Raw genomic sequence first — 24,078 nt, 5'->3', positions numbered from 1 at the left:
TTTCGCGTAATTTAGCAAAAAATCCCGCGTAATTTCGAGTTTTATTCCGCGTAATTCCAGAAGCCCTGCTATGAGAAATTCATCCGCTTTATGGGTAAATAAACCCCAGGCTCAAAATCCAGGCTACGGGCCTGCAAATAAATCTCCTACTCTCACCATGCTCTTAAAATTCAAGAGAATTTCAGGTTGAATGTTATTCACTGCAAGAAGAGTGTATCGCTATTTAATGTTGAACGCACCTTGATATTTTGAAAGACAGGGATCGCCTTCTTGGTGTCCAACTCGTCTATGTGGCCATCCTTTTGGATAAGCAAATCAAACAGCAACATTGTTATCTGAACAATCAAGTGGTGTGCTTTGAATGGGGTCTCTGCCAAGAGAAACTAATTAACCTTCATGTTTTGTATTTGATAGCAATCTTAAGGGTTAATTGCTAAACTCACAGCTTGGATGTAAATGACTTTCCATGATATACAAAAACTTTAAATAGATTTAAAATCACATGAATTAAGTAATCAAATTTGCTCTTATATTTTTTGACTTTGGGGAGTGATTAGGATTAATTTACTTTAACAGAGAATTATTCAGAAAAAAAACCACTGTGTGTTGTCTGAGCTGGTAATCGACCATAAAAGAAATAACTTAATCAATCGCAACTAAATGCAAGAAAAGTGAAGTATGACCAAACATATTGTTTTAACATGTTAAAACATGTTTTTTGTACCGTTTTAAACCAAATGATCCTCAAATTGTACATACTTTTAACACATACAGATATATAATATTATATATTGTTGTGAGGTATTTTCCCTCAATCTCCTCTCTAAATTACATCCGCAAATATCTATGGAGCTTCTTTTGACATACAAAATAATGCCCTTACCTCTAAATGTCTCTCCAACTCTTTGAGCAAGGTTGGGTATTTGTCCAAGTGACAGAACGGCTGAATGGAGAAAACAAATCTGATAATCAACACCTGCTCATTTTAAACATTCATTATTTGATGGGGAAGATAACAACTGGGAATAATAAGTGCATACAAGACTCAAAGAATGACGCAAATAGATGATTTGACAGGGATGAACATTACAGTACTTTCAAGACTGTTAACCTCTCTGTCAATAAAAAGACTGGGCATTATTTCTGCACTTTTTTTTCCTAAACGTGGAGATAATTCTGCTGGGAAACATGTGATATTTAAGTGGTTGACTCTAAGTAAAAATTTGCTAGACAATATTGTAAAGAGGCCCAAGATCTTGTGACACACAGCATATGATGATAGGTTCGATAAAAACAGTGGTTGCTATATAAATTGGGCAGAAAATCCTGTTGCTGTGTTGAATAATCCTTAGTTGACAAGAGGATCATAATTGAAATAGCAACTGGTAATTGATGATAACCAAAAAATCAATAATTATTTTATTTTTGTAATAAAACAAGCTTAATTTTCTTAGAAATATAATGGAGGTTTTGGTTTGAGACATATGGTATTTTCATGTGAGCCTCCCATAAGCAGCCTTTACCTTTTAATCAACAACATGGCAGATTCAAAGAGGCTTATCAATAGATACCAATGAAATGTTTGCTTGCAGAAAAAAATCTACCTCCTTCATAACCAAGTACTGGGGAGTGGAAGGTGGGGTCTTCAGGTACGATTACCAGGAAGCAAACAACCTCTCTCTTTCACACAAACACTGTATTTAAGGATATTTTCTAGGGGAAATTTGAGGAGTTAAACTATACAATGTGGCACATTCTTGACTTTTATATCTGATATAATTTGACATGTTTTCTGTTTGATGCCACAACTCAAAATAAAATGAACATTCATCTGACATGTGAACATTAGCAAGGAGCAACATGAAAGTAATAAAGGGACTCATTTAGCCTCACTATTATTTATGTGATTCAAAATGCATTTTTTTGTACTGGCTGAATAGCTGCTGGGATCATAGCTGTCAACTCACCCGCATTAGGCTTGTGATGAAGACCAAGATTTTGGTCTTCATCACAAGCCTAATTCTCTGTATTCATTCGCATTGGCTCTTTTAGGTTTTTTCACATATTTACAGTATTTAACCCGCTTTCAGAAAATTTCTGTCCAAGTTGGGATGACAGCCATGTGGGATGATAGAAAAGGTGGCTATCTTTAAGGTGAAAACTGTACCTTGCTTAGACTAGTCGTGAGAGTAAGTATCCCTGGTGCGGGCGCGCCTTTGCTCTCAATGAATGCTGACAACTCATCACTGAAACACAACATAACAAAATATAGACATGAGCCAACCCCATCACCTTTCTAGGAATAAAAAAGGCGGAGTGAAAGTGGAATGACTATGAGAGAGGCATAGCGCTTAATGTGCTTGCCAGGCTCTAGCCCAAGTTGGGATGATATTCATACCTGTCAACCTCCGAAAATCTCAAGGCTTGGGACTTTTTTGGGGGGAGGGGTGGGGTATATTTATTTTTTGGGGGAGGGGTCGGTTTAACCTTGCAGGCGTTTGCCGTATTGAAAGCTCTCACGAACAAATCCACTTCTAGATCTCACGAGGGTGTTAGATAAATTGCGCTACGCAAGGGAATTATAGTTTTTAATATTTTAATAGAAAATAGGCAAAATGACGATTTTCTATATAATAGTAATTTTTCGGAACGGATAAAAATCACTAAAATGCGGGAGATTTGGTGCTCAACGCGGGAGAAGGGGTCCAAAATCTTGAGCCTCTGCCTAATGCGGGAGAGTTGACAGGTATGGATATTGTACGTACATATACTAATGACAAAAATTGTGTCGCAGTGCAAAAGGCACTAACAAAAATCTTCTAGACAAGTCCCAGAGTCCTTATAAACAACTCTTTATTACCTGTATTTAGTTAGTACTTCCACTGCCCTAGGGTGGTTGGCACAATATGTAAGGTAGAGTTCTTTCATCTAAAAATGTTAAACAGAACTTTACATAATGAAAAAAAGGGATGAAATGCAAAGTTTCAATATATGCACAAGTTACTCTCTATTTTGCTTGGGCTAATAAGTCTCATTTCTCTCACCTGGGGAGCTATTTGCAGGAAATTTGCTCCTATTCTTTGACTACTGAGAGGCAAGCTGCAACAGAAAACAAAAAAATTAAAATTATCTTCTACATAGCATCAAGATAAAGCCAAAGTCCATAGTCACAGCCTCCCCCTTCCCTCTCCCACTACACACAAGCTGTGTGCCCATGCTATGTATGTGGATGGAATTCTGTTGGTAGTAGAGAGATTCTCACAATCTTAACTTACTGGGCACACTCATCCAAAATGCCAAACAGAGTCTGCTGAAATCGCACAAGTTCCTCAAAGTTTCCACAGAGGACTTTCAGGTCTCTTGGAGATAATCTGTAAAAAAAAAATTAAAATCATTATCATCTCTCTAAGACAATCTACAAAAGGGAAAAAAACTTTAAAAACTTCGTTCAGACTACAATTAAACACTCACATAGTAAATGCACTATGGATATCACAGATAGAAACTTTGTTTAAACAAGTATTGTAATATCATATCAATATTGTGATGTAACTTTCATAGCCTTATTAGATACTATGTAAACATTGTTTTCCTGGCCAAATAAAAAAAAGCTGAAACAACCGATGGATTAAGGCTTTTTTTTTAAATAGAAAATATGAAGAATAATATGAACAAAGAACTTACATATTTGAATACTGCAGAGGTTTTAAGTAGTTTTGTAATAATGCCTGTATAACAAGAAGAAATGATTAGAATTCTTCTTCTTAGCAGTCTTGCAAGTGCAAAAGGTAACCATGGGGACCATAATCAATTCCCAGCCTTATCTGCTCCAAAGTTTTTAAAGCCCATTTTTAGCCTATGAGCATGCAGGAACCAGTTTTGTATGACACAAGAGCTTCATAACAAGGGTGATTCCGACATGCTTGTGTACGATGCACACTGAAGCATTTCTTTGTTATTGTTATTATTAGTAAAACTATTCAAAAATTTGTCTTACCTGAAGTTCACTGACATGAGCTCTTTCTGTATCAAGGATATTCTGTACAACCTTAACAACAAATTTTTTTCTATTAATTAAACAATTTATGCAATGAGTACTAAACTAATCTATGTAGCTGTGTAATGTACTGTTGGATGGGTGATTTCTGAGTTAATGGGGGATAACTACTGTTTGTGGATGGGTGAAACTGAGTTGTGGATAGGGGTCCTCTAAGTTGTGGATGAGTGTCTTCCATGTTGTGGATGGGTGTTTTTTGAGTTGCGGGTGGGTGTCTTCTATGTTGTGGATGAGTGTTTTCCAAGTTGTGGATGTGTCTTCCAAGTTCAGGGCTTTTGGAATTACGCGCTTGTGCGGAAGCGCGTAATTTGGCTTTCTCCGCGTAATCTTACGTAATCCACAAATTACCGCGTAATCCCGCGTAATTTGGCTAAATTTTGAAAGACAAAACATTTAAGTGCACAGCTGATGTGTTCTTTTAGGGTTCTTACCTCTATTTCTTGTAAAAAAAAAGATATTCTTTGTAAGAGTGCGATATTTCGAACTGAAATGGCATAGAAGTGACTAGGCGTTCTTTGCTAAACCGCAAAGGCCTAGGACTAATAATAAAATACCTTTTTTAATTGGCTGGTGGCTAGGAGCCAATGAAAACTTGCCTAAGATATTTTTTAACCTTTTTAGGTTATTTCATGCTTTCCTTCGGTACAAAATGTAGTTTGGGTGTAACAGTTGATATTCCATGTAATTTAGCGCGTAATTCAATAAAGAATCCCGCAAAATTTTGATTTTTAAAGAAAAATGTATTGCAAAATCCCGCGTAATTTAGTAGGTAATGATTGATTTTCCGCGTAATTTAGCGAGTAATCTAGCAAACAATCCCGCATAATTTTGAGTTTTTTCTGCGTAATTCCAGAAGCCCTGCAAGTTGTGGATGGGTGTCTTTTGAGTTGTGGATGGGTGTCTTCCAAGTTGTGGATGGGTGTCTTCTAAGTTAGGGATGGGTGTCTTTTGAGTTGTGGATGGGTGTCTTTTGAGTTTTGGATGGGTGTCTTTTGAGTTGTGGATGGGTTTCTTCTAAGTTGTGGATGGGTGTCTTCCAAGTTGTGGATGGGTGTCTTTTGAGTTGTGGGTGGGTGTCTTTTGAGTTGTGGGTGGGTGTCTTTTGAGTTGTGGGTGGGTGTCTTCAAAGTTGTGGATAGGTGATTACTAAGTTGAGGATGGGCATCTTTTTAGGTGTGGATAGGTGACCTCTTTTCAGGTTGTGGGTGGATGTCTTTTTAAGTTTTGGGCCTATAATAACTTGATTGAAATTGTGCCATGTAAAAACAGGCCAAGCCTGAAAAAAGGCCTTTAAACTTACTAGGTTGTGGTAAACTCTTGTACTGTCTCTCTTGGTAGCAGATAATGGCAGTGGGATGGGTGTGGTTGGTGTTACTGGTATTTCTGGACCTAAAAATAACAAGAGACTCTGATTTATACAACAAGTGTGAGGTCAGGAAGAGGAGCACCTACGAAAAGGTGTAGATTGGCTTTTAGCAGACACAGAATAGTCAAAATACAACTTACTTGCAGAAATCTCTTTGACATAATTACTTGGAAACCAGCCATTTTTCCCATTTAATGTGCCTTCCCACCAGCCTCCATCCACAACCTGGGCAAATCAAAATCATGATGTCACAAAATCATAGACTGTTTGGCTTTAATTCCAAAATTTGGAGAATCATAGAATTGTCACATGAACAACACATTGTTTTAAGCTTGAGTCTAGTAAATTCATAGAAGAAACAAAGCCACACATTTTAAGGGTCCTGGCTTAAACTGGAGATGTGCCTGATTTCCCTCGGATTTTGATCTATTTTTACTCAGTTTACTTTGTATATTTGAATTCCTATTCATGTATCACTAGCCTTTTTCAGTTTTCTTACTCATTCTTTAACTTCATTGTTATTATCACTTTAAAAAATCATTTATTTCAGTACATACATAAGATTCCTTTTCTGGGATGTATTACATATAGATATATAATATAACAACTTTGTTCATGATTTCAAAAAAAGTCTCCACTTCCCCTATCCTGTCAACCAGATACTGAGAGTTAAACATCATGTACCTTTGTGACCTCCAGGATATCTCCCTTGGCAAAGCAAATCTGTAAGAGTGAGAAGAGAAAAAATAATGAAAATAGGCCCCTACAGGCCCATACCCAGGATTTTTCTTGGGAGGTGCAAAATTCAAAAAAGTGGACCAAATTTTTCCAGGGGGAGGGGGAGTGAGTAACCTGATAAAAATCTGACCACCCCCGAAAAAAAAAACAAAAAAAGATTTTTTATGCCTTTTAGTATCTCCACGGTACGTTTATTGTCAGATTTGGCTACATATTAGAGTGATCTAGCTTATGATTCATATTGTGTACAAATAGCACGTCTATTGAGGTCGAAAGTGGACCTTCGGCCGTTTTGGGGGGGTGCATTTGCACCCCCTACACCACCCCCCCCCTGGGTACAGGCCTGGTCAGCACATTTTACTTTTGAAGTTTAATGCACACTACAGTGCCATAGCAACCTGTACAAAGTTGATAGCCAGTTTTATTAGAAAAATAGTTTAAGGCTGTTTGTTTGCTCAAACCTTGAAATTGCAGTGTAAACCAACTAGATCCCCCACATATAAACCATTTCACGGATGGTAGTAAGATTTTAAGCTGTTTTGTAACATTTTTTCCTGTTTTATTAAAACTGTTCTTGCTAAATGCATGCAAGGGAGTCTTATGGAATTGTGCAAGGGTGCTTCACAGTACCTCATCCTCGTCTGTTCCCTCAAAAGGAAAGGTGGCCTTAACTAGCCGCACCCCCCCTCCTCGGGCAAACTCAGACATGTCCTGAACAAAGCAAGCATGACAACAGTGAGAAAATATAACATTGCTTGGCTCAGTAACATCAAAATGGTTTGATGATAAGCCTTGTGCAAACAGTTACGTCATTCAACATTGATGGATCATTTGATATTGTTGTTACATCTGTCAACATTGTTACATCATTCAACATTACTGGCATCATTTAACATTGTCGTTGCATCTTTCAACATTGAGGTTACATAATTCAACATTGTTGTTTTATCATTCAACATTGTTGTTACATCATTCATCATTGAGGTTACATCATTCAACATTGTTACATAATTCAATAAAGTTGTTACATCATTCAACATTGAGGCTACATCATTCACACAGCTGCCATCATTCAACATTGCTGGCATCATTTAACATTGTTATTACATCATCCAACATTGTTGTTGCATCATTAAACATTGAGGTTACATCATTCAACATTCTTGTTACATCATTCAACATTGAGGTTACATCATCCAACATTGAGGCTACATCATTCAAACAGCTGCCATCATTTAATATTGTTGTAACATCATTCAACCTTGTTAACATTGTTTAACCTTGTTGTTACATCATTCAACCTTGTTGTCACCATATTTAACATTGAGGTAACATCATCCAACATTTATTGACATACATAATTGACTGGAAAATTTAATGTGTCCTTGCATGTTTGAGCAACCTCAAAAACACCAAGCAGCAAATTAGCAACATTGTATACAAACAGAATAACATTGCTTGGCCAACAATAATGCATAAAAGTGCCCTTGTCAGCCACACCTTAAATAGCCACTGCTATTTATTTCTCAATACTATATATACTGCTATATATTTCAATACAAAACATGAAAAGAAATCTCATTGTAGCCATAAAAAAAGCTTTATTTACCAAATTCAATAAATAATGGTGGCTGACAAAGGCTCTTTAAAAAAAAACTGTTTGCATAAGACATAAGTGTGATAGCTTGCATGACATGAATGAGTATTATTTAAATGTGCTTAAGTTGGTTATAATGTATAAAAGTATTCACAGAAACCCCTTGGGAATCTCTTTTGTTTTTGAAAGTTTGAAGTATCAACGTCATCATCTCTTTTAAATCGATTACTGTATAGTTTACAAGTTGTTCAGTTAGGCTAAGGATCCCTTCAGTATTCTATTCCATTAGAAATTAATATTACAGTGCTAACTAACGTCAAGTTTGATGCTTTGTCGTTTTCCGCATTTTGTGGCCCAGCAATTAAACATACCACAACTGTCACCCTAAAACACAGGTATCATCAGAAAGAAAAAAGAAGATAGGTTGGTTAATGATTTAATTATTAAAGGATTATGTACAGGGAGGATGTGAAGAAGCATAGAGCAATGAACTGTCAATATGCATTAAACAGAGTAAAATCATCAGCTTGTTCCATTATATTGGAAAATCCTTCACATCTAGTTGGGCTTATAATTTAAAGTAAACAACTTTAGATTGTTTTTAACTAGAATAAGCTACATGTATCTGTAGAAGAGTTTGAGAAAAATAGTTAAAGTAATGGGAAATTATTTATCATTATTTTAAAATTATAATAGGAAAAGTCTTCTTTACCATACTCCACTATTCTGAGGAGCTACAACCAGAATTGAGGAACATTTTCCTTAAGGGCCCATGGATTTACAGTATATCTCTAAGCCTGTTGCTCAGGAAATTAAAAGGGCTACAATTCAGGGCTATTCGTTGACGCCCAAGATCATATTTCCAAGAATAGAAAATCCAGATTTTTTTCAGCCATTTCAAATGATTTTTGATTTTTCAATGAAAACGAAAACATGCGTGCTTAAACCAGAAATAAAATTGCCAGCGTAAAGCTACCAAGTTGCATAGCAATGAGATATGTCCATCGGCCCTTAATGTGGCCCCACACATTTTAAGCAGTTTTTATTTAAATTAGTTGCCATAATAGGAAGTACTTTAAACATTCTCTGACTAGAAGTTTTAGTGATGATGAGGTTTACTATTAGTATTTGGTAATCTAAAGAACTCTTTGCCAATAATTTCCAACAGCTACATCTCCTTCTGGCCCCTTTAATTCAAACATTTTTATCAGCAAGCACTGAAATGGTTTGCAACTATGGCACAGCTGACCAACCATATAGCACCCAATGTAATTCTGTAAGCTTGAATGATGGAAGCCAGGAACATTGAATCAGGGGAAGATTATTGATGAGCAGACTCATGTAATGATTTGGGCTTTCCCAGATGAAATCTTAAAGGTACGCCCATTTGCTTTGATTATAGTAAGCAACAGCTATTATATAACACACTTACGGCTGCCTTGGTTGGATTAGTCTCAATTTTCAAAGTGCGTTCTGGACTGTTCAGTGAAGGGCTGCCCAGAATACCATGATCTGGAATAGAATAATTTATTATATGTGGTCTTTTAATGAAAACACACAATTTCCAAGTTTGAATTGCTCTGTTTAGTAATCCTAGATCATTGCGCTGATGATTATTCTTAGTTTTTAAATGATGTATTGCTAATATTCAAAGCCACGTTTATCAAAACATGATAAAAAATATATACAAGTAAAAAGTAGAAATCAGTTCAAATTGACTTGTCATGACCTACAATAAATTTGTTCCATGGGGGCGTACAGTGCTCCCCACCCCACAGGGTCCTATTGACATAGTGCCCAAGTCACTGGGCCGTCCACACTAACATGGATTCGTTTGGATCTGTATACTTTCTGATACGTTCATGCCTTCAGTCCACTCAATCCAGATACTTTTGAAAACACCATCAAAAGTGAATCAAACTGAATCTGTATACTTTGGTCCGTAGTGTGGATGGTTGAATCCGTATCAAAATGAAAAGGATGGCGTCATATCACAGGGAAAGTCCAAAGCAGTCCCAGCTGAGGACCTTGGTGGCTGGATTTGTTTTGATAGAGTCGGATCCATCATCACTGCCCCTAGTAACTTGTCAAGTAAGGGGTAAGAACACAAGCAGACGAGAGAAAAGCACTTCTTTTGCCAACAATTTTATTTTTAGTGGGAAGTGATAAAACACGCCACTGGGGGTTGAGGTGGTCAAGTTACTCATTTACCAGGTGGCGCAGCGGTTAAACAGTGGCGCCGTTTGAAAGGTCGCAAGTGCGTAGGGACAGAGCTCGATGCAGGAGTGAAACCAAGACAAATACATCCAGTCAAAGTAGGAATACATGCTTATTCAATACTAACAAGACATTTCGGGGTCAAATTATCCTATTATATAGCCCGCATACACCTCAACCTAAAAGGTGAGGATTCCAGAATTCTGGGGGTTGTTCCTATTTACATGTAACTCAACTGATGTTGCATCCAGGGAATCTTTCTGTGGTAACCCTTGTTGGATCATGGGTAACGTGCAAATGAAAAAATGTCAGAGGTAAAAAAATACTATCATTTTTTTTAAATAACAAATACTTATTTAGTATTTTTTTAACACGGTAATTCAGCAGGTTACAATACATAAATTCTTGAGTGTGACCTTCTTTGAAATAGGTGCACATTAACAGGGGTTGAGTTAGCTTTCCCAGAAATTGCAAGAGTATTATTCTATCTTGTTTACAGTATGTAGTGTAGTTCCCCTTGAACAATGGATACAAATGCAAGGAGAGTGAATGTCGATTTCATATTGATTTTTCTATACATACCTAATTTTTGTTTTACAGCTAACAAACGCTAACTCTTATAAACTTAAAATTGGTCCAGCAAAATAGCAGGTTTAAGCATAATAACACATGTTTATTGTGTGTTTTTGACCTGATATCTATTATTTTAATCTCCAATATTGTTCTAACATCAAAATTGAAGAAGAATTTCAATGATCCAATGTCATACGAAAGAAGATACAAGGACGTGTATTTTGAATATTATCTTCAGTATTTGGCTTTGGAAAAACGACATGATTTAGTTTTAAGATAACAACCCCTTTCAAAATAAGGATAGGAAAAACACGCAACACTGTTACTTAAAAACTCTTCACAAAATGTCATTTGTAGAAACAGGACAATATAAGTATATCGAAGAAAAGGGTCTTTCTTAAGTGCTTTAAGTGATACAAAAGGGTTACGTAGTATGGTTTTCATCTAGAAGTGTTCGATTGCTTTTTCCAGAATATATTTCTCGACAAAACAAAAAACTTCGCGCCTGTCAGTTTCACCAATCATGGCCAAGCTGAAACAAGCTTTCGAAATTGTACGTATCCCGCATAATATATATATATATAATAACCTCGACTAAATCCAGCACTAGGACTTTAAATTGACTTCTAAAGAGAAATAAAGGACAGAAAACTGTGTACTTATGTTAAACTAAAATCGCTGTCAGAATCTTGTAAAATCAAGAGACGTCATAAAATGGGTAGTAACAAGAACAACGGCGTAAATCAACCTTATAAATGCACAATACACCGGAAATAAGGACTTTTTTAGCTTCTCTACGGTTTACTAGCAGATCTATAAGTGCCATTCTAACAGAAATATGATGTAGAATCAAATTGTGCATTCCTTTGAACATCAATTCGCCTTCCAAAATGGCCGCGACTCATGTCCATTCAATGTGCGAGAAACCAGAGATGATTCTCTTACCGTTAGCCGCATTTTCTAGGATTTCCAAAGTCCTCAGCACTTGCTCTTTCCCATCTTCGCTTTCAAGGTCATCTAACGTAAAAACCTAGCAGGAAAGCATGTCGAAAAAACACAATTAAGCAAAGACAGTCAACAGAATTATCACCGCATCAGAACGAGTTTGCTCAGAAGCTCATGAAAAATTAATGCGACAATTCTTTGTGTTTGATCTAAATAAGCATAATAACAAAAAAATTAACCAAGTTGACTGACATACCTCTTCACTGTTGACTCCGATTTCTTGGCATCCGTTCAAGAAAGCTCTAAAATTACCAACTCTCTCCTCCTCTGAGCTCGGTTTATCGAATATCTGACAAGTCGATAGGGCAACGGAAGAAACAGAAACAGCGTTGCAGGCAAATTCTTATACTTGCATAATTAACATCGAAACAATAACGCTTATAGTAATATTTCCATTCCAAACAACACTCTCACCTTATGAATGAGCCCCGGCCGTAATAAATTCAATAAATGACAGAGAACACTACAATTGTGAAGGTATTCTAAAAGCGAACCATCGCTGAAGAATTCATTTTGCTCGAGCAGACCAAGCGATGTGAGCCAAGAGCTGAAATGCTCTGATCTGACCCCCATTATGATCTGTCCACAATCCGTCGAGATCTATAAGGACTGCGAGCTTTTCTATTCACCAAAAGATCGCGTCCTCGACTTCATATCGGCCATCAGGGGTCAAACTACCGAAGGTATTTTTATGACAGAAAACACAGCTTAATGAAGGGAGGGGTGGGCCCGAATGTACTTTGAGCGATGAATTGGCTGCACTTATATTTCATGGTTGGACGCTAATAATAATCAAGAGACGTCCTGAACAGGCCCCTGAGGCAACCTTAGGAAAATCTTCATGTATTATGAATGATTTTGGATTTTGTTTACATTGGAATGAAATAAAAAGACCATCGATAAAAACGGAAGCATACTTTTGTTGCCACGCCCTTTCCCCCACCTGCAAAACAAATCCGCGACCATTTGATCAAAAGGCCTTATCCGGAGGCGGGAGGGTGATGAATCCATTTCGCGTCCGGCAAAAATACAACCAATATTACCACAAAAAATGTCGTCGTTTCGCGTTTCATTGTTGAGCGCGGTCAACAGGGGGGGGGGGGGGGGGGGGGGCTCGCCTTATTTATAAAGATGAATAAAATAATGAACAGGCTCCTTCCTCGAATAAACTCCTAGTCACAACTCATGAGCCCCTCCCTGCTCTTTGTAGCGGAGCCAGCGCGGAGCTCCATAGGTATAGAAATATGGTAAGCTATGCGACTTGGTTTTGTGGTCATCGCGCGGTTACCCTGTGGTGTCACAAATTAGCCAGTAATCCAGCCGCGCAACTCTCAGGCCCCTCTCGGTCTTACGCTTTTATGAGTTTTTAGTTCAAAGTTCGTATGTTCACAGAAAAAAAGGCAGTATTTAATGAGAAAATATGCGGATTCAAATGGACTGAAGTCTTTTGAGAACCGTTTTGTCTGAAGTACGAGTCGATAGTAAAATCTACCCGAGTGTTCGTGAATCCCCCACTCGTCGCAACAGCTAAAAAGAGGACTATAGAGGAGGACTATAGAGGCTCTACACTACCATTGTATATTCATTCACGTCTATATTTATGTAAAAATCATTCACTTGTGTCGACGAGTTCCTTGCTAGCAGAAATTCGACAACTTCACAGTTTACAACAAAAGCGAACACGACCACAACAGAAAGCGAAAAAAAAAAATCTGCCAAGGTGAGTTTTAGACGACGATTTGTATTGAGAATATAAAAGTTATTTTTCTTTTATTGTTGTGCTTTTATAATGCTCGTTTGTTCGTTTTTTTTTTTCATAACCAATCGCGCAGACTAAAACACTGTTCCAGCTTTAGCTTGACGTCAAGATGCCATATCAAAGTCATATATCCTTGTTTTGATTTGCTTTTAAGCCAATGGTATTTAAAAATACCATCTACTTGAATTCCGATTGGCTTATAATTTTAACTTACACTTAAATGGTTTTTATTCAACCGAAAATCGCCATGAAAATGGTAAATACGTAAATACTTACAAGTTCTATAAATGCAGGTGTATATTCCTCACGGTAAGTTAGAATTGAACGACAGAAATACGTAGTAGTCTAGTTACTGTATCAATGCCACTTAGCTTGTTGGATTTATACATTTGTTTCTAGAGTTTGCTTTGAGAATTCGTGGTCTCATCAAACATGTTGAGCATAACACATCCTTTGATATTCTTCGTTCTCTCTATACTTTATTTACTGCGTTGAGATATTTAATAAAGGCTGACAAATATCATCCTGTCATATATTGCTAAAGAAGACCTTCTTGTCTTTATATTCTGTGTATTTAGTCTTTTCAAAGATACAACAACATTTTTTTCAACATTATCTAACTACATTAACTCTACAATTACAAAATAATTTTCTCTTCGAAAAAAAATACAACCCCTATTACCTATATTGTTTTTGCTTTTATATTGTCTGCATCTTGCATACTTTCTAATGTGTTTATTTATTTTATTCAAATAGTTGTGAAAAATTAGTAAGGTTATTAATGGCATGATGAAAATATTGTTTTGAAAGAAAAAAAATAATAATTGTTTTCACTTTTATTTAGGTAAAACCAACGAATGACTACCTGAGGGCCATGATTGATTCTAAAGGCTGGAAGGCATAATAATAGGCAAATGTCTTAAGATAATATAGTAGGGGATTTCTTACTTTTATACAACAGTATAAGTGTAATGGGTTTTTTCAGAGCAAGATACTTGCTCTCCATGATAAATCTTGTAAAGAAAACATTTAGCTATCAACCTAAAGATAATGGGGAAAGGGGAAATGTTAGGAGAGTGTTGTTGCATTAATGTTAATTTTTTTTTATCAAAGATATACTCCCATTTCTTCCTTTTTTCTCTCTGCTGACTATTTTTGTATGCAATTGATATTATTTGCTGTTTCCCCTCTGCACCCCAAATAAATTAAAATATGTTAGGTTTGAAATAAGACATTTTCTTTTAGCACTGCTTTCAGTAATATCAAGGATTTAAATTTGTTCTTCTCCATTGCATTTAATTTTGGAGTAGCATTAGCATGTGTGGATCCAGGGTTTCTATAAAACAGCAGGCCACCTTACAAAAGGGTGGGTGCACCAATGTATAATGCATTACTGTAATATCCTTGGTGATGGAGTATTACCAATATGTGATAGACAAAACTTCCATATGGCACTTGAAATGTATAACTATATCATGATATCTTTGAAATGCTGTTTCATTCATTATTTGTTTCTTCGCAAGGGCAAAGCTGGTCAGAATGTAGCTTTGATACTCGTTCTATACTTCTATAAAGGGAAGAGGTTTTTATTAGATCAAGGTACTTAAATTATATAAAGATAACAACAAACTTGTGCTTTTTCGAAAATAAATTTGATATAAAACAGTTATATCAATCCTAAAGGTAATAGGGAAAGGGAAAAATACTAGGAAAGTGCTCAGTCAAGTTATTATTGCCTTATTGTTATAAATGTTTTAGAATTGAATAACATTTTTTTTTCAAATAGAGTCATTTCTCCGCTCCCTATTGACTTTTTGTTCATTTGTATATTTATTCCTCTCTGCCCCCAACATAGATCAATGAACATGGTTTGGTTTGAAATTAGAAACTGGAATGAAGCACTTTCAGTAATTTAGGATTTGCCTTCATTGCATTCATTTTTGAGTAGCCTGTATGGGTGAATCCAAAGTTTCTAAAAAAAAAAAGGCCAAAGGGCAGGTGCACCAATATGTAATGCATGTCAGGAGGTATATTTGTGGAGTTTAATTTCAACACATTCTTCTGAATAATCAGTTGCAGTACTGATTGAAAACTACAGTATGGCATCTAATTCTTTGGAATACTGTTACATCCTTGATATATTCTTCACAAGGTCAAAGCTTGTTAGAATGCTGTTTTGATAAAAAAAAAATATAGATAGTGGAGCTTCTATGAAGGGAAATGAGAATTGACCATTAGACTCTTGAAAATCATTATCGTCAACTAAGACACCTGTTTGACAGCCTTTTTCACACCAAGGTTTAGTATTTGTTAACTTTCATACTGCATATTTAATATTATGAAATGAGTGCTTGCTTGATCCATTTGGAGGGGCCAATGCAACATGCCCATACCGAGGATTTTTCTTGGGGGGTGCAGAATAAAAAAAAAATTGACCTAATATTTCCGGGAGGGGGAGGGAGTTCTCTGATAAAAGAGTCGATAGTAAAATCCAGGGGAGGTTTAATGTCGGATTTGGCTAAATACCAGAGTGAGTTTTGTCTACAAATAATTGCACGTCTATTGAGAACCGAAAGTGGACCTTTGGCCATTGTGGGGGGGGGGGGGGGGGGGGTGTGCGTTCACACCCCTCCTAGGTACGGGCCTGTTATGACATGGCAGTAAAAATGACTTTTTTGATCTCATTAAAAAAATACATTTTAAAGACACCTAGATCTCCCTAAACTACCCCTATCAGTCAACACAAAAAGGTGTCAAACGCTGGCTTCGCCTTCAGGCAGTGCCTAAATCTATATATTATGTAATAGACTTGATGACGAGGGGGCTTTGATAGTCCACTGGTACTAGTTCATTTCTAAATATTTAGCATTCCTATTACTTTGTAAACACTGCTTTTACTATTTTATTATGTGAGCTGTGACAGCTACGTAATGTGCATAATCAGAGCCCGGTCCGATGGTGTCCAATAAGGAAGTTTCTGATTGGGAATCATCCTAAAAATTTGACGCCATCCTCAGTATTACAACGTTTAGTTATATTATACACTGTATTTGCAACAAAATAGCTCTAAGCCACTAAAATCTCGCAGTCTCAGGGAGGGGGGGGGGGGGGGGGGGGGGGGGGGGCTATAGGGAACCTAAATTCAGAAGGCTCTCAAGAGTTTCAGGATTCCTGTGTAATCCACAGAGCCCCGAAACTCCAGAGAGCCGGCTAGGAGGCTACACTTAAAACATAATTTTATAGAGCACTGAGCCTCCTCTGCAGGCGTCTCTAAACGTTAGAAACCGAGACTGAATTTCTAAGACCCTCGCGGGAGGGGACAATGCCAAAAGCGGAAGAAGAGGATAGAGTTACTCGTTTGACGTATCACCACAGGAATCCCGAGCGCCTGTGTATCTTTTCTACCGCTTTCTTGGCAAAGTGATGCCTGCGAAGGCTATAGAGCACTGAGAGCTGGAAGAGTCGAGGGTATATCGATGACATTACGAATACAGTATGGGAGGCCTGTGGTCTTAAAACAAAGTGAGACTCAAACGGGCAAGCTTTGTTTCACGAAAAGTTGCTGACTTGTGTGCTCGGTTGTTTACTTACGTTTGGCCGGAAGAAGAAAAGCGCACGCTCGTTTGAGCCTCTCTTCAGTTTGGTTTATCCCCCCCCCCCCCCTCCACAAGAAGGGTGCATAACAAATAGAAATGTAGGAAGAAAACCTAAAGAACGTAGGTACTGGCCTGCCGAAATGTTGTTCTAAGAAAAAAAACATATGCGTTGTTGTCGACTGTCTTTTTGAATTCTTTTGTTGACAAAGAGAGAATTATGTATTCAGGCCAGTAGCCAAGGGGGGTTCGGACGAACCCTCCCACCCAGCTCGAAAGTCCGCTCAGAGAAAAAAAAAATTATATATATATATATATATAAGGTTTGGCTGGATATACCGTGCACATCAATATGTCTTTATAATGACTAGAAAAATCCTTTTAGAATAATTATCTTTATTGTTATCGCTATATGTTAAAAAAAACACCCTATTTAAAACATTTTAAATACAAGATTGAATTTATTTGAAGTATTGATTGCCTAATGTAATAAGGCGAGGAGAGGAGTATACCGGAAATTTGGTCCGTTGAAATGAAAAAACGAACCACCCCGCTCAAAATCCTGGCTACGGGCCTGGTATATATGGGTGTCTTATGTCGAGGGGATGTTTTGATGGATAATTCGAATCATTCAAGAAATTTAAATCTTTATTCTTTTACATTTTAAGTCACATACTGTATCATGACCCCCCTGTGTACCCCCCTGTTTACGCGCTTGTAGATTAAACTACTAGTCCCAAAATAATGCTGGTCAAAGTTCAGAGAGCGTTTGTATCGAAGCGCTCCCTTCTCAAGTATATTTTTTAGTAATAGAAATAGAAAATTTAATAAAAAATCTTTGACATAAACTAATGTTAAGAGAAAATTCTTCATCAGGGGATGAATGTGTTTTGTGACGACAATTAGATAATGGGCCATCCATCATGCCTTCCATCTTGGATTTGTTCTTGCTCATAGCCTGTTACGTACAACCTTTCCAGTGAATGCTTTCATATTACAGAGGCATTAATGGATTGAAAATGCATTTTATGATAATGAGATCACATTATTTTTGTTTTATTCCGCATTGACCTCAGTGAGGGGGGGGGGGGGGGGGGGGCACAATACAGAAACATCTAGAAAATATTGGGGGGGGGCACAGCCACGTCCCTACTTGTCATTTCCTATATATTTATTAAAAAGATTGGGGGGGGGGCATGCCCCCAGTGCCCCACCATCTGCTACGGCCCTTAAGTAATTCTCGCTTTTTTTGGGGAATCACAATTAAGGGGGGGCCCATGCCCCCAGTGCCCCACCCTCTGCTACGGCCCTTAAGTAATTCTCGCTTTTTTTGGGGAATCACAATTAAGGGGGGGGGCCATGCCCCCAGTGCCCCACCCTCTGCTACGGCCCTTAAGTAATTCTCTCTTTTTTGTGGAATCACAATTAAGGATTGCCTGAATGTGAAGAGCAGTGGTTGCATTCAGTTATATCCGTAGCGCTACCTGACATATAGGGACGTCCCCATCGCTGCATTTGGCAAGCATCGCCGCGTGACTAATGGTAATGCAATTAAGCTCAATATTTCGAAATGCTTTAGAGCGTTTATTGTTTATGGCTTATGTGTGTCCAAGTGAGGGCTAATTTCAACTTTATGAGTGATACTAGTTCCATTCCTAAATGTATTATTTTGTGAACACTGCTTTTATTACTATTTCATTCTGTGAGCTGACAGCTACATATGTGCATAATGTAGCCCGGCCTGGTAGTGTCCAATGTGGTTAAGGAGATGAATGTGTTTCGTGCCGAGAATTAGATGGGCCATCCGTCATGCCTACCACCTTGGATTTGTTCTCGCTCATAGCCTGTTGAGTAGAGCCGGCGGCGGAATGTGAGGACTATATAAGAAGGGTGAGATCCATCATTTACTCACTTGCCCGGTCTCATTTCAAGATCCTCCAGGTTTCTTGCAACTGGCTCTTACTTCCAGGTAAGTGATTACTTACTCATTCTTCACGAAATTACATGGAAGGCTTTTGCTTTTCTCTCTAATGAAGGTCTCTAGATTATCTCCAAAAAAGGGACAATTTCATTTTTATCTTTTTATGAACATAGAGCATTAAGATTAGAGTTCGGTTGTGTTAAACAAACTGCTTTTCACGTTACACTAGCAAATTTATAGCCGCGGATTTGCTGTCATCTTCTAGTAATCCTTGCAATTCAATTTCGCAGAAAGAAAATCGATTATAAACAATTTAATGATATGTTTTATTTTAAAAGAAGACTAGATCTGCTGACGGCATCACTATGAGTGGGCTCTAACTGGTCTACTTATAAGATCCTAAAGCAATCATAAAATGAACTGCATTAACTTATAAATAATATTTATTCCCAAATAAATCTTTATATTTTGTATTTTTATTTCTCGAAGGTTCCAGGATGAAATTCTTCATCGCAATCTTAGTAGTCATCTTATCGACGATCGCTCAGTTGTCGGAATGCAGAAGCGCATACGAGGATTTCATTAGAGAAGTTGAGGAATCCCGCCCAGCCAAACGATGCCTCGGTCACGACGAACCATGCACCGACTCCTCGCAATGCTGCCATCCGTTTCAGTCTCTTTGTAGTCTAGGTGGAGATGGACGGAGGCTATGCTATATTCCTCTGAGGTATCAAAATGACGAAGAATCCCGCCCAGCCAAACGATGCCTCGGTCACGACGAACCATGTACCGACTCCTCGCAATGCTGCCATCCGTTTCAGTCTCTTTGTAGTCTAGGTGGAGATGGACGGAGGCTATGCTATATTCCTCTGAGGTATCAAAATGACGAAGAATCCCGCCCAGCCAAACGATGCCTCGGTCACGACGAACCATGCACCGACTCCTCGCAATGCTGCCATCCGTTTCAGTCTCTTTGTAGTCTAGGTGGAGATGGACGGAGGCTATGCTATATTCCTCTGAGGTATCAAAATGACGAAGAATCCCGCCCAGCCAAACGATGCCTCGGTCACGACGAACCATGCACCGACTCCTCGCAATGCTGCCATCCGTTTCAGTCTCTTTGTAGTCTAGGTGGAGATGGACGGAGGCTATGCTATATACCAGAGAGGTACAGAAATTAATACCTCTAGCTTACTAAGGAGCATACATATAAACAATGCATAAGGCTAAAAAGTTTGGTTTCTTAATTTGTTCTGTTTTTTTATTTTCTGTGTGTGTTAAAATGATCCATCAAGTTGTAAATGCTAACTCAGGTTGTAATGCCAATTCAAGTTTTTGTAATAAATTTGTTAAGGCATTGATGTCGTGGCTTTTTTAGCGATGAAAGACGCCTATGGTTCTAAGGCATTTTCTTTGCAAGAGTAGGCCAATCGCGCCCGCCATTAGTCTTGCTTCCCTACAATACCGTTTCACGCTATTTGTACCTTTCAATGTCAGCTAATTCATGCATGGACCAAAATATTTCAAACAACTATCGCCAATAAAGTACCATTACTTCATTTTTGGACCATTATTTCGAAGTTTTCTCGCGAATACATCATTGCAGTTTCAAATGTTAACATTGACAAAGTAGTGGTTGATATCGTCATTCTTTAACATAACATATGCTCGAGTGAGTCCGCCCAGAGTGACTGATCGTGATTGGCTACTTTCCTTAAGCAAGGAATTATCAATCCTACCTGTCAATCCCTTCTCAAGCACCGGATAAACAAATTGGCTTGATGGGTTCTGGTACCCCTGACAACCTTGACAAACTCAGGAAAAGGTGGCTCAGAAAAAAGTGTCGGGGCCGTCAGGGCCTTGACAAAAAATAGCATATTTTCCCTCGGGTAGCGTACGTTCTTTAGCACCCAAATCTTGCACAATGTGAAAAATTTGTGATTAAATTCAAATAGCGGTAAGACAAGCGTTGTGGTCGTTTGGGGCTCCCCTTTAAGACAGGGCTAATCGATTTATTTTAGTAATTCATTGTACACTTAATGCTTACTGTTACTCAGCTACTTCGTCTAGATACATATTGCTGTGTGTTTATTATCCAACTCAGATAATTTTGCAAAGTATGATGCCTAGCGGCGTACTACTCCGAGTTTGATTGGCACTAGGACTTTAAATTGACTTCTAAAGAGAAATAAAGGACAGAAAACTGTGTACTTATGTTAAACTAAAATCGCTGTCAGAATCTTGTAAAATCAAGAGACGTCATAAAATGGGTAGTAACAAGAACAACGGCGTAAATCAACCTTATAAATGCACAATACACCGGAAATAAGGACTTTTTTAGCTTCTCTACGGTTTACTAGCAGATCTATAAGTGTCATTCTAACAGAAATATGATGTAGAATCAAATTGTGCATTCCTTTGAACATCAATACGCCTTCCAAAATGGCCGCGACTCATGTCCATTCAATGTGCGAGAAACCAGAGATGATTCTCTTACCGTTAGCCGCATTTTCTAGGATTTCCAAAGTCCTCAGCACTTGCTCTTTCCCTTCTTCGCTTTCAAGGTCATCTAACGTAAAAACCTAGCAGGAAAGCATGTCGAAAAAACACAATTAAGCAAAGACAGTCAACAGAATTATCACCGCATCAGAACGAGTTTGCTCAGAAGCTCATGAAAAATTAATGCGACAATTCTTTGTGTTTGATCTAAATAAGCATAATAACAAAAAATTAACCAAGTTGACTGACATACCATATTTAATATTATGAAATGAGTGCTTGCTTGATCCATTTGGAGGGGCCAATACAACATGCCCATACCGAGGATTTTTCTTGGGGGGTGCAGAATAAAAAAAAAATTGACCTAATATTTCCGGGAGGGGGAGGGAGTTCTCTGATAAAAGAGTCGATAGTAAAATCCAGGGGAGGTTTAATGTCGGATTTGGCTAAATACCAGAGTGAGTTTTGTCTACAAATAATAGCACGTCTATTGAGAACCGAAAAGGGGGGGGGGGGGGGTGTGCGTTCGCACCCCTCCTAGGTACGGGCCTGTTATGACATGGCAGTAAAAAATGACTTTTTTAATCTCATTAAAAAAATACATTTTAAAGACACCTAGATCTCCCTAAACTACCCCTATCAGTCAACACAAAAAGGTGTCAAACGCTGGCTTCGCCTTCAGGCAGTGCCTAAATCTATATATTATGTAATAGACTTGATGACGAGGGGGCTTTGAGAGTGGTACTAGTTCATTTCTAAATATTTAGCATTCCTATTACTTTGTAAACACTGCTTTTACTATTTTATTATGTGAGCTGTGACAGCTACGTAATGTGCATAATCAGAGCCCGGTCCGATGGTGTCCAATAAGGAAGTTTCTGATTGGGAATCATCCTAAAAATTTGACGCCATCCTCAGTATTACAACGTTAAGTTATATTATACACTGTATTTGCAACAAAATAGCTCTAAGCCACTAAAATCTCGCAGTCTCAGGGAGGGGGGGGGGGGGCTATAGGGAACCTAAATTCAGAAGGCTCTCAAGAGTTTCAGGATTCCTGTGTAATCCACAGAGCCCCGAAACTCCAGAGAGCCGGCTAGGAGGCTACACTTAAAACATAATTTTATAGAGCACTGAGCCTCCTCTGCAGGCGTCTCTAAACGTTAGAAACCGAGACTGAATTTCTAAGACCCTCGCGGGAGGGGACAATGCCAAAAGCGGAAGAAGAGGATAGAGTTACTCGTTTGACGTATCACCACAGGAATCCCGAGCGCCTGTGTTTCTTTTCTACCGCTTTCTGTGCAAAGTGATGCCTGCGAAGGCTATAGAGCACTGAGAGCTGGAAGAGTCGAGGGTATATCGATGACATTTCGAATACAGTATGGGAGGCCTGTGGTCTTAAAACAAAGTGAGACTCAAACGGGCAAGCTTTGTTTCACGAAAAGTTGCTGACTTGTGTGCTCGGTTGTTTACTTACGTTTGTCCGGAAGAAGAAACGCGCACGCTCGTTTGAGCCTCTCTTCAGTTTGGTTTATCCCCCCCCCCTCCACAAGAAGGGTGCATAACAAATAGAAATGTAGGAAGAAAACCTAAAGAACGTAGGTACTGGCATGCCGAAATGTTGTTCTAAGAAAAAAAACATATGCGTTGTTGTCGACTGTCTTTTTGAATTCTTTTGTTGACAAAGAGAGAATTATGTATTCAGGCCAGTAGCCAGGGGGGGTTCGGACGAACCCTCCCACCCAGCTCGAAGGTCCGCTCAGAGAAAAAAATATATATATATATAAGGTTTGGCTGGATATACCGTGCACATCAATATGTCTTTATAATGACTAGAAAAATCCTTTTAGAATAATTATCTTTATTGTTATCGCTATATGTTTAAAAAACACCCTATTTAAAACATTTTAAATACAAGATTGAATTTATTTGAAGTATTGATTGCCTAATGTAATAAGGCGAGGAGAGGAGTATACCGGAAATTTGGTCCGCTGAAATGAAAAAACAAACCACCCCGCTCAAAATCCTGGCTACGGGCCTGGTATATATGGGTGTCTTATGTCGAGGGGATGTTTTGATGGATAATTCGAATCATTCAAGAAATTTAAATCTTTATTCTTTTACATTTTAAGTCACATACTGTATCATGACCCCCCTGTGTACCCCCCTGTTTACGCGCTTGTAGATTAAACTACTAGTCCCAAAATAATGCTGGTCAAAGTTCAGAGAGCGTTTGTATCGAAGCGCTCCCTTCTCAAGTATATTTTTTAGTAATAAAAATAGAAAATTTAATCAAAAATCTTTGACATAAACTAATGTTAAGAGAAAATTCTTCATCAGGGGATGAATGTGTTTTGTGACGACAATTAGATAATGGGCCATCCATCATGCCTTCCATCTTGGATTTGTTCTTGCTCATAGCCTGTTACGTACAACCTTTCCAGTGAATGCTTTCATATTACAGAGGCATTAATGGATTGAAAATGCATTTTATGATAATGAGATCACATTATTTTTGTTTTATTCCGCATTGACCTCAGTGGGGGGGGGGGGGGGGGCACAATACAGAAACATCTAGAAAATATTGGGGGGCACAGCCACGTCCCTACTTGTCATTTCCTATATATTTATTAAAAAGATTGGGGGCCCATGCCCCCAGTGCCCCACCATCTGCTACGGCCCTTAAGTAATTCTCGCTTTTTTTTGTGGAATCACAATTAAGGGGGAGGGGGCCCATGCCCCCAGTGCCCCAC

General features: G+C 38.2%; 2 protein-coding genes and 2 long non-coding RNA genes across 16 annotated transcripts in view; 2 read left to right on the top strand and 2 right to left on the bottom strand.

Annotated features, from left to right (window-relative positions):
* LOC5507065 (rho guanine nucleotide exchange factor 7) overlaps positions 1-24,078 on the bottom strand; it is a 45,180-nt gene that overhangs the window by 17,609 nt on the left and 3,493 nt on the right. For 3 of the 13 annotated variants that reach the window (XM_032375550.2, XM_032375549.2, XM_032375552.2), the window contains exons 1-17: positions 11,968-12,281; positions 11,750-11,842; positions 11,494-11,578; positions 9,191-9,270; positions 8,074-8,142; positions 6,792-6,872; positions 6,108-6,146; positions 5,564-5,648; positions 5,358-5,446; positions 3,998-4,048; positions 3,685-3,728; positions 3,276-3,371; positions 3,045-3,099; positions 2,861-2,928; positions 2,168-2,246; positions 884-943; positions 240-299 (exon numbers count right to left, since the gene is read on the bottom strand). In XM_032375550.2, coding sequence (XP_032231441.2) covers positions 240-299; positions 884-943; positions 2,168-2,246; positions 2,861-2,928; positions 3,045-3,099; positions 3,276-3,371; positions 3,685-3,728; positions 3,998-4,048; positions 5,358-5,446; positions 5,564-5,648; positions 6,108-6,146; positions 6,792-6,872; positions 8,074-8,142; positions 9,191-9,270; positions 11,494-11,578; positions 11,750-11,842; positions 11,968-12,126 — 1,293 coding nt within the window. In that variant the 5' untranslated portion in view covers positions 12,127-12,281. Of the gene's footprint in view, positions 1-239; positions 300-883; positions 944-2,167; positions 2,247-2,860; positions 2,929-3,044; positions 3,100-3,275; positions 3,372-3,684; positions 3,729-3,997; positions 4,049-5,357; positions 5,447-5,563; positions 5,649-6,107; positions 6,147-6,791; positions 6,873-8,073; positions 8,143-9,190; positions 9,271-11,493; positions 11,579-11,749; positions 11,843-11,967; positions 12,283-24,078 lie in introns of those variants that run through there. The other 10 variants (XM_032375554.2, XM_032375555.2, XM_032375556.2 and 7 more) reach the window with 6 other exon arrangements.
* On the top strand, positions 12,779-14,977 carry LOC125572548. The gene is made up of 2 exons (XR_007313891.1): positions 12,779-13,273; positions 14,157-14,977. It is a non-coding gene; the product is annotated as an uncharacterized LOC125572548 (long non-coding RNA).
* LOC116608377 lies at positions 18,144-20,187 on the top strand. The gene is made up of 2 exons (XR_007313890.1): positions 18,144-18,874; positions 19,316-20,187. It is a non-coding gene; the product is annotated as an uncharacterized LOC116608377 (long non-coding RNA).
* Positions 19,306-20,576, bottom strand: LOC116608378. The gene is made up of 2 exons (XM_048733153.1): positions 20,311-20,576; positions 19,306-19,979 (listed from the first exon to the last, which is right to left on the bottom strand). Exons 1-2 carry the CDS (start codon positions 20,334-20,336, stop codon positions 19,409-19,411), a joined length of 597 nt encoding a protein of 198 aa, XP_048589110.1. The 5' UTR covers positions 20,337-20,576; the 3' UTR covers positions 19,306-19,408.

This window comes from Nematostella vectensis, chromosome 9 (assembly GCF_932526225.1).
Source record: "Nematostella vectensis chromosome 9, jaNemVect1.1, whole genome shotgun sequence".
In the NCBI taxonomy this organism is placed as follows: domain Eukaryota; kingdom Metazoa; phylum Cnidaria; class Anthozoa; order Actiniaria; family Edwardsiidae; genus Nematostella; species Nematostella vectensis.
The sequence above is the reverse complement of the archived record's forward strand: the minus strand, read 5'-3'. Positions and strand labels throughout refer to the sequence as shown.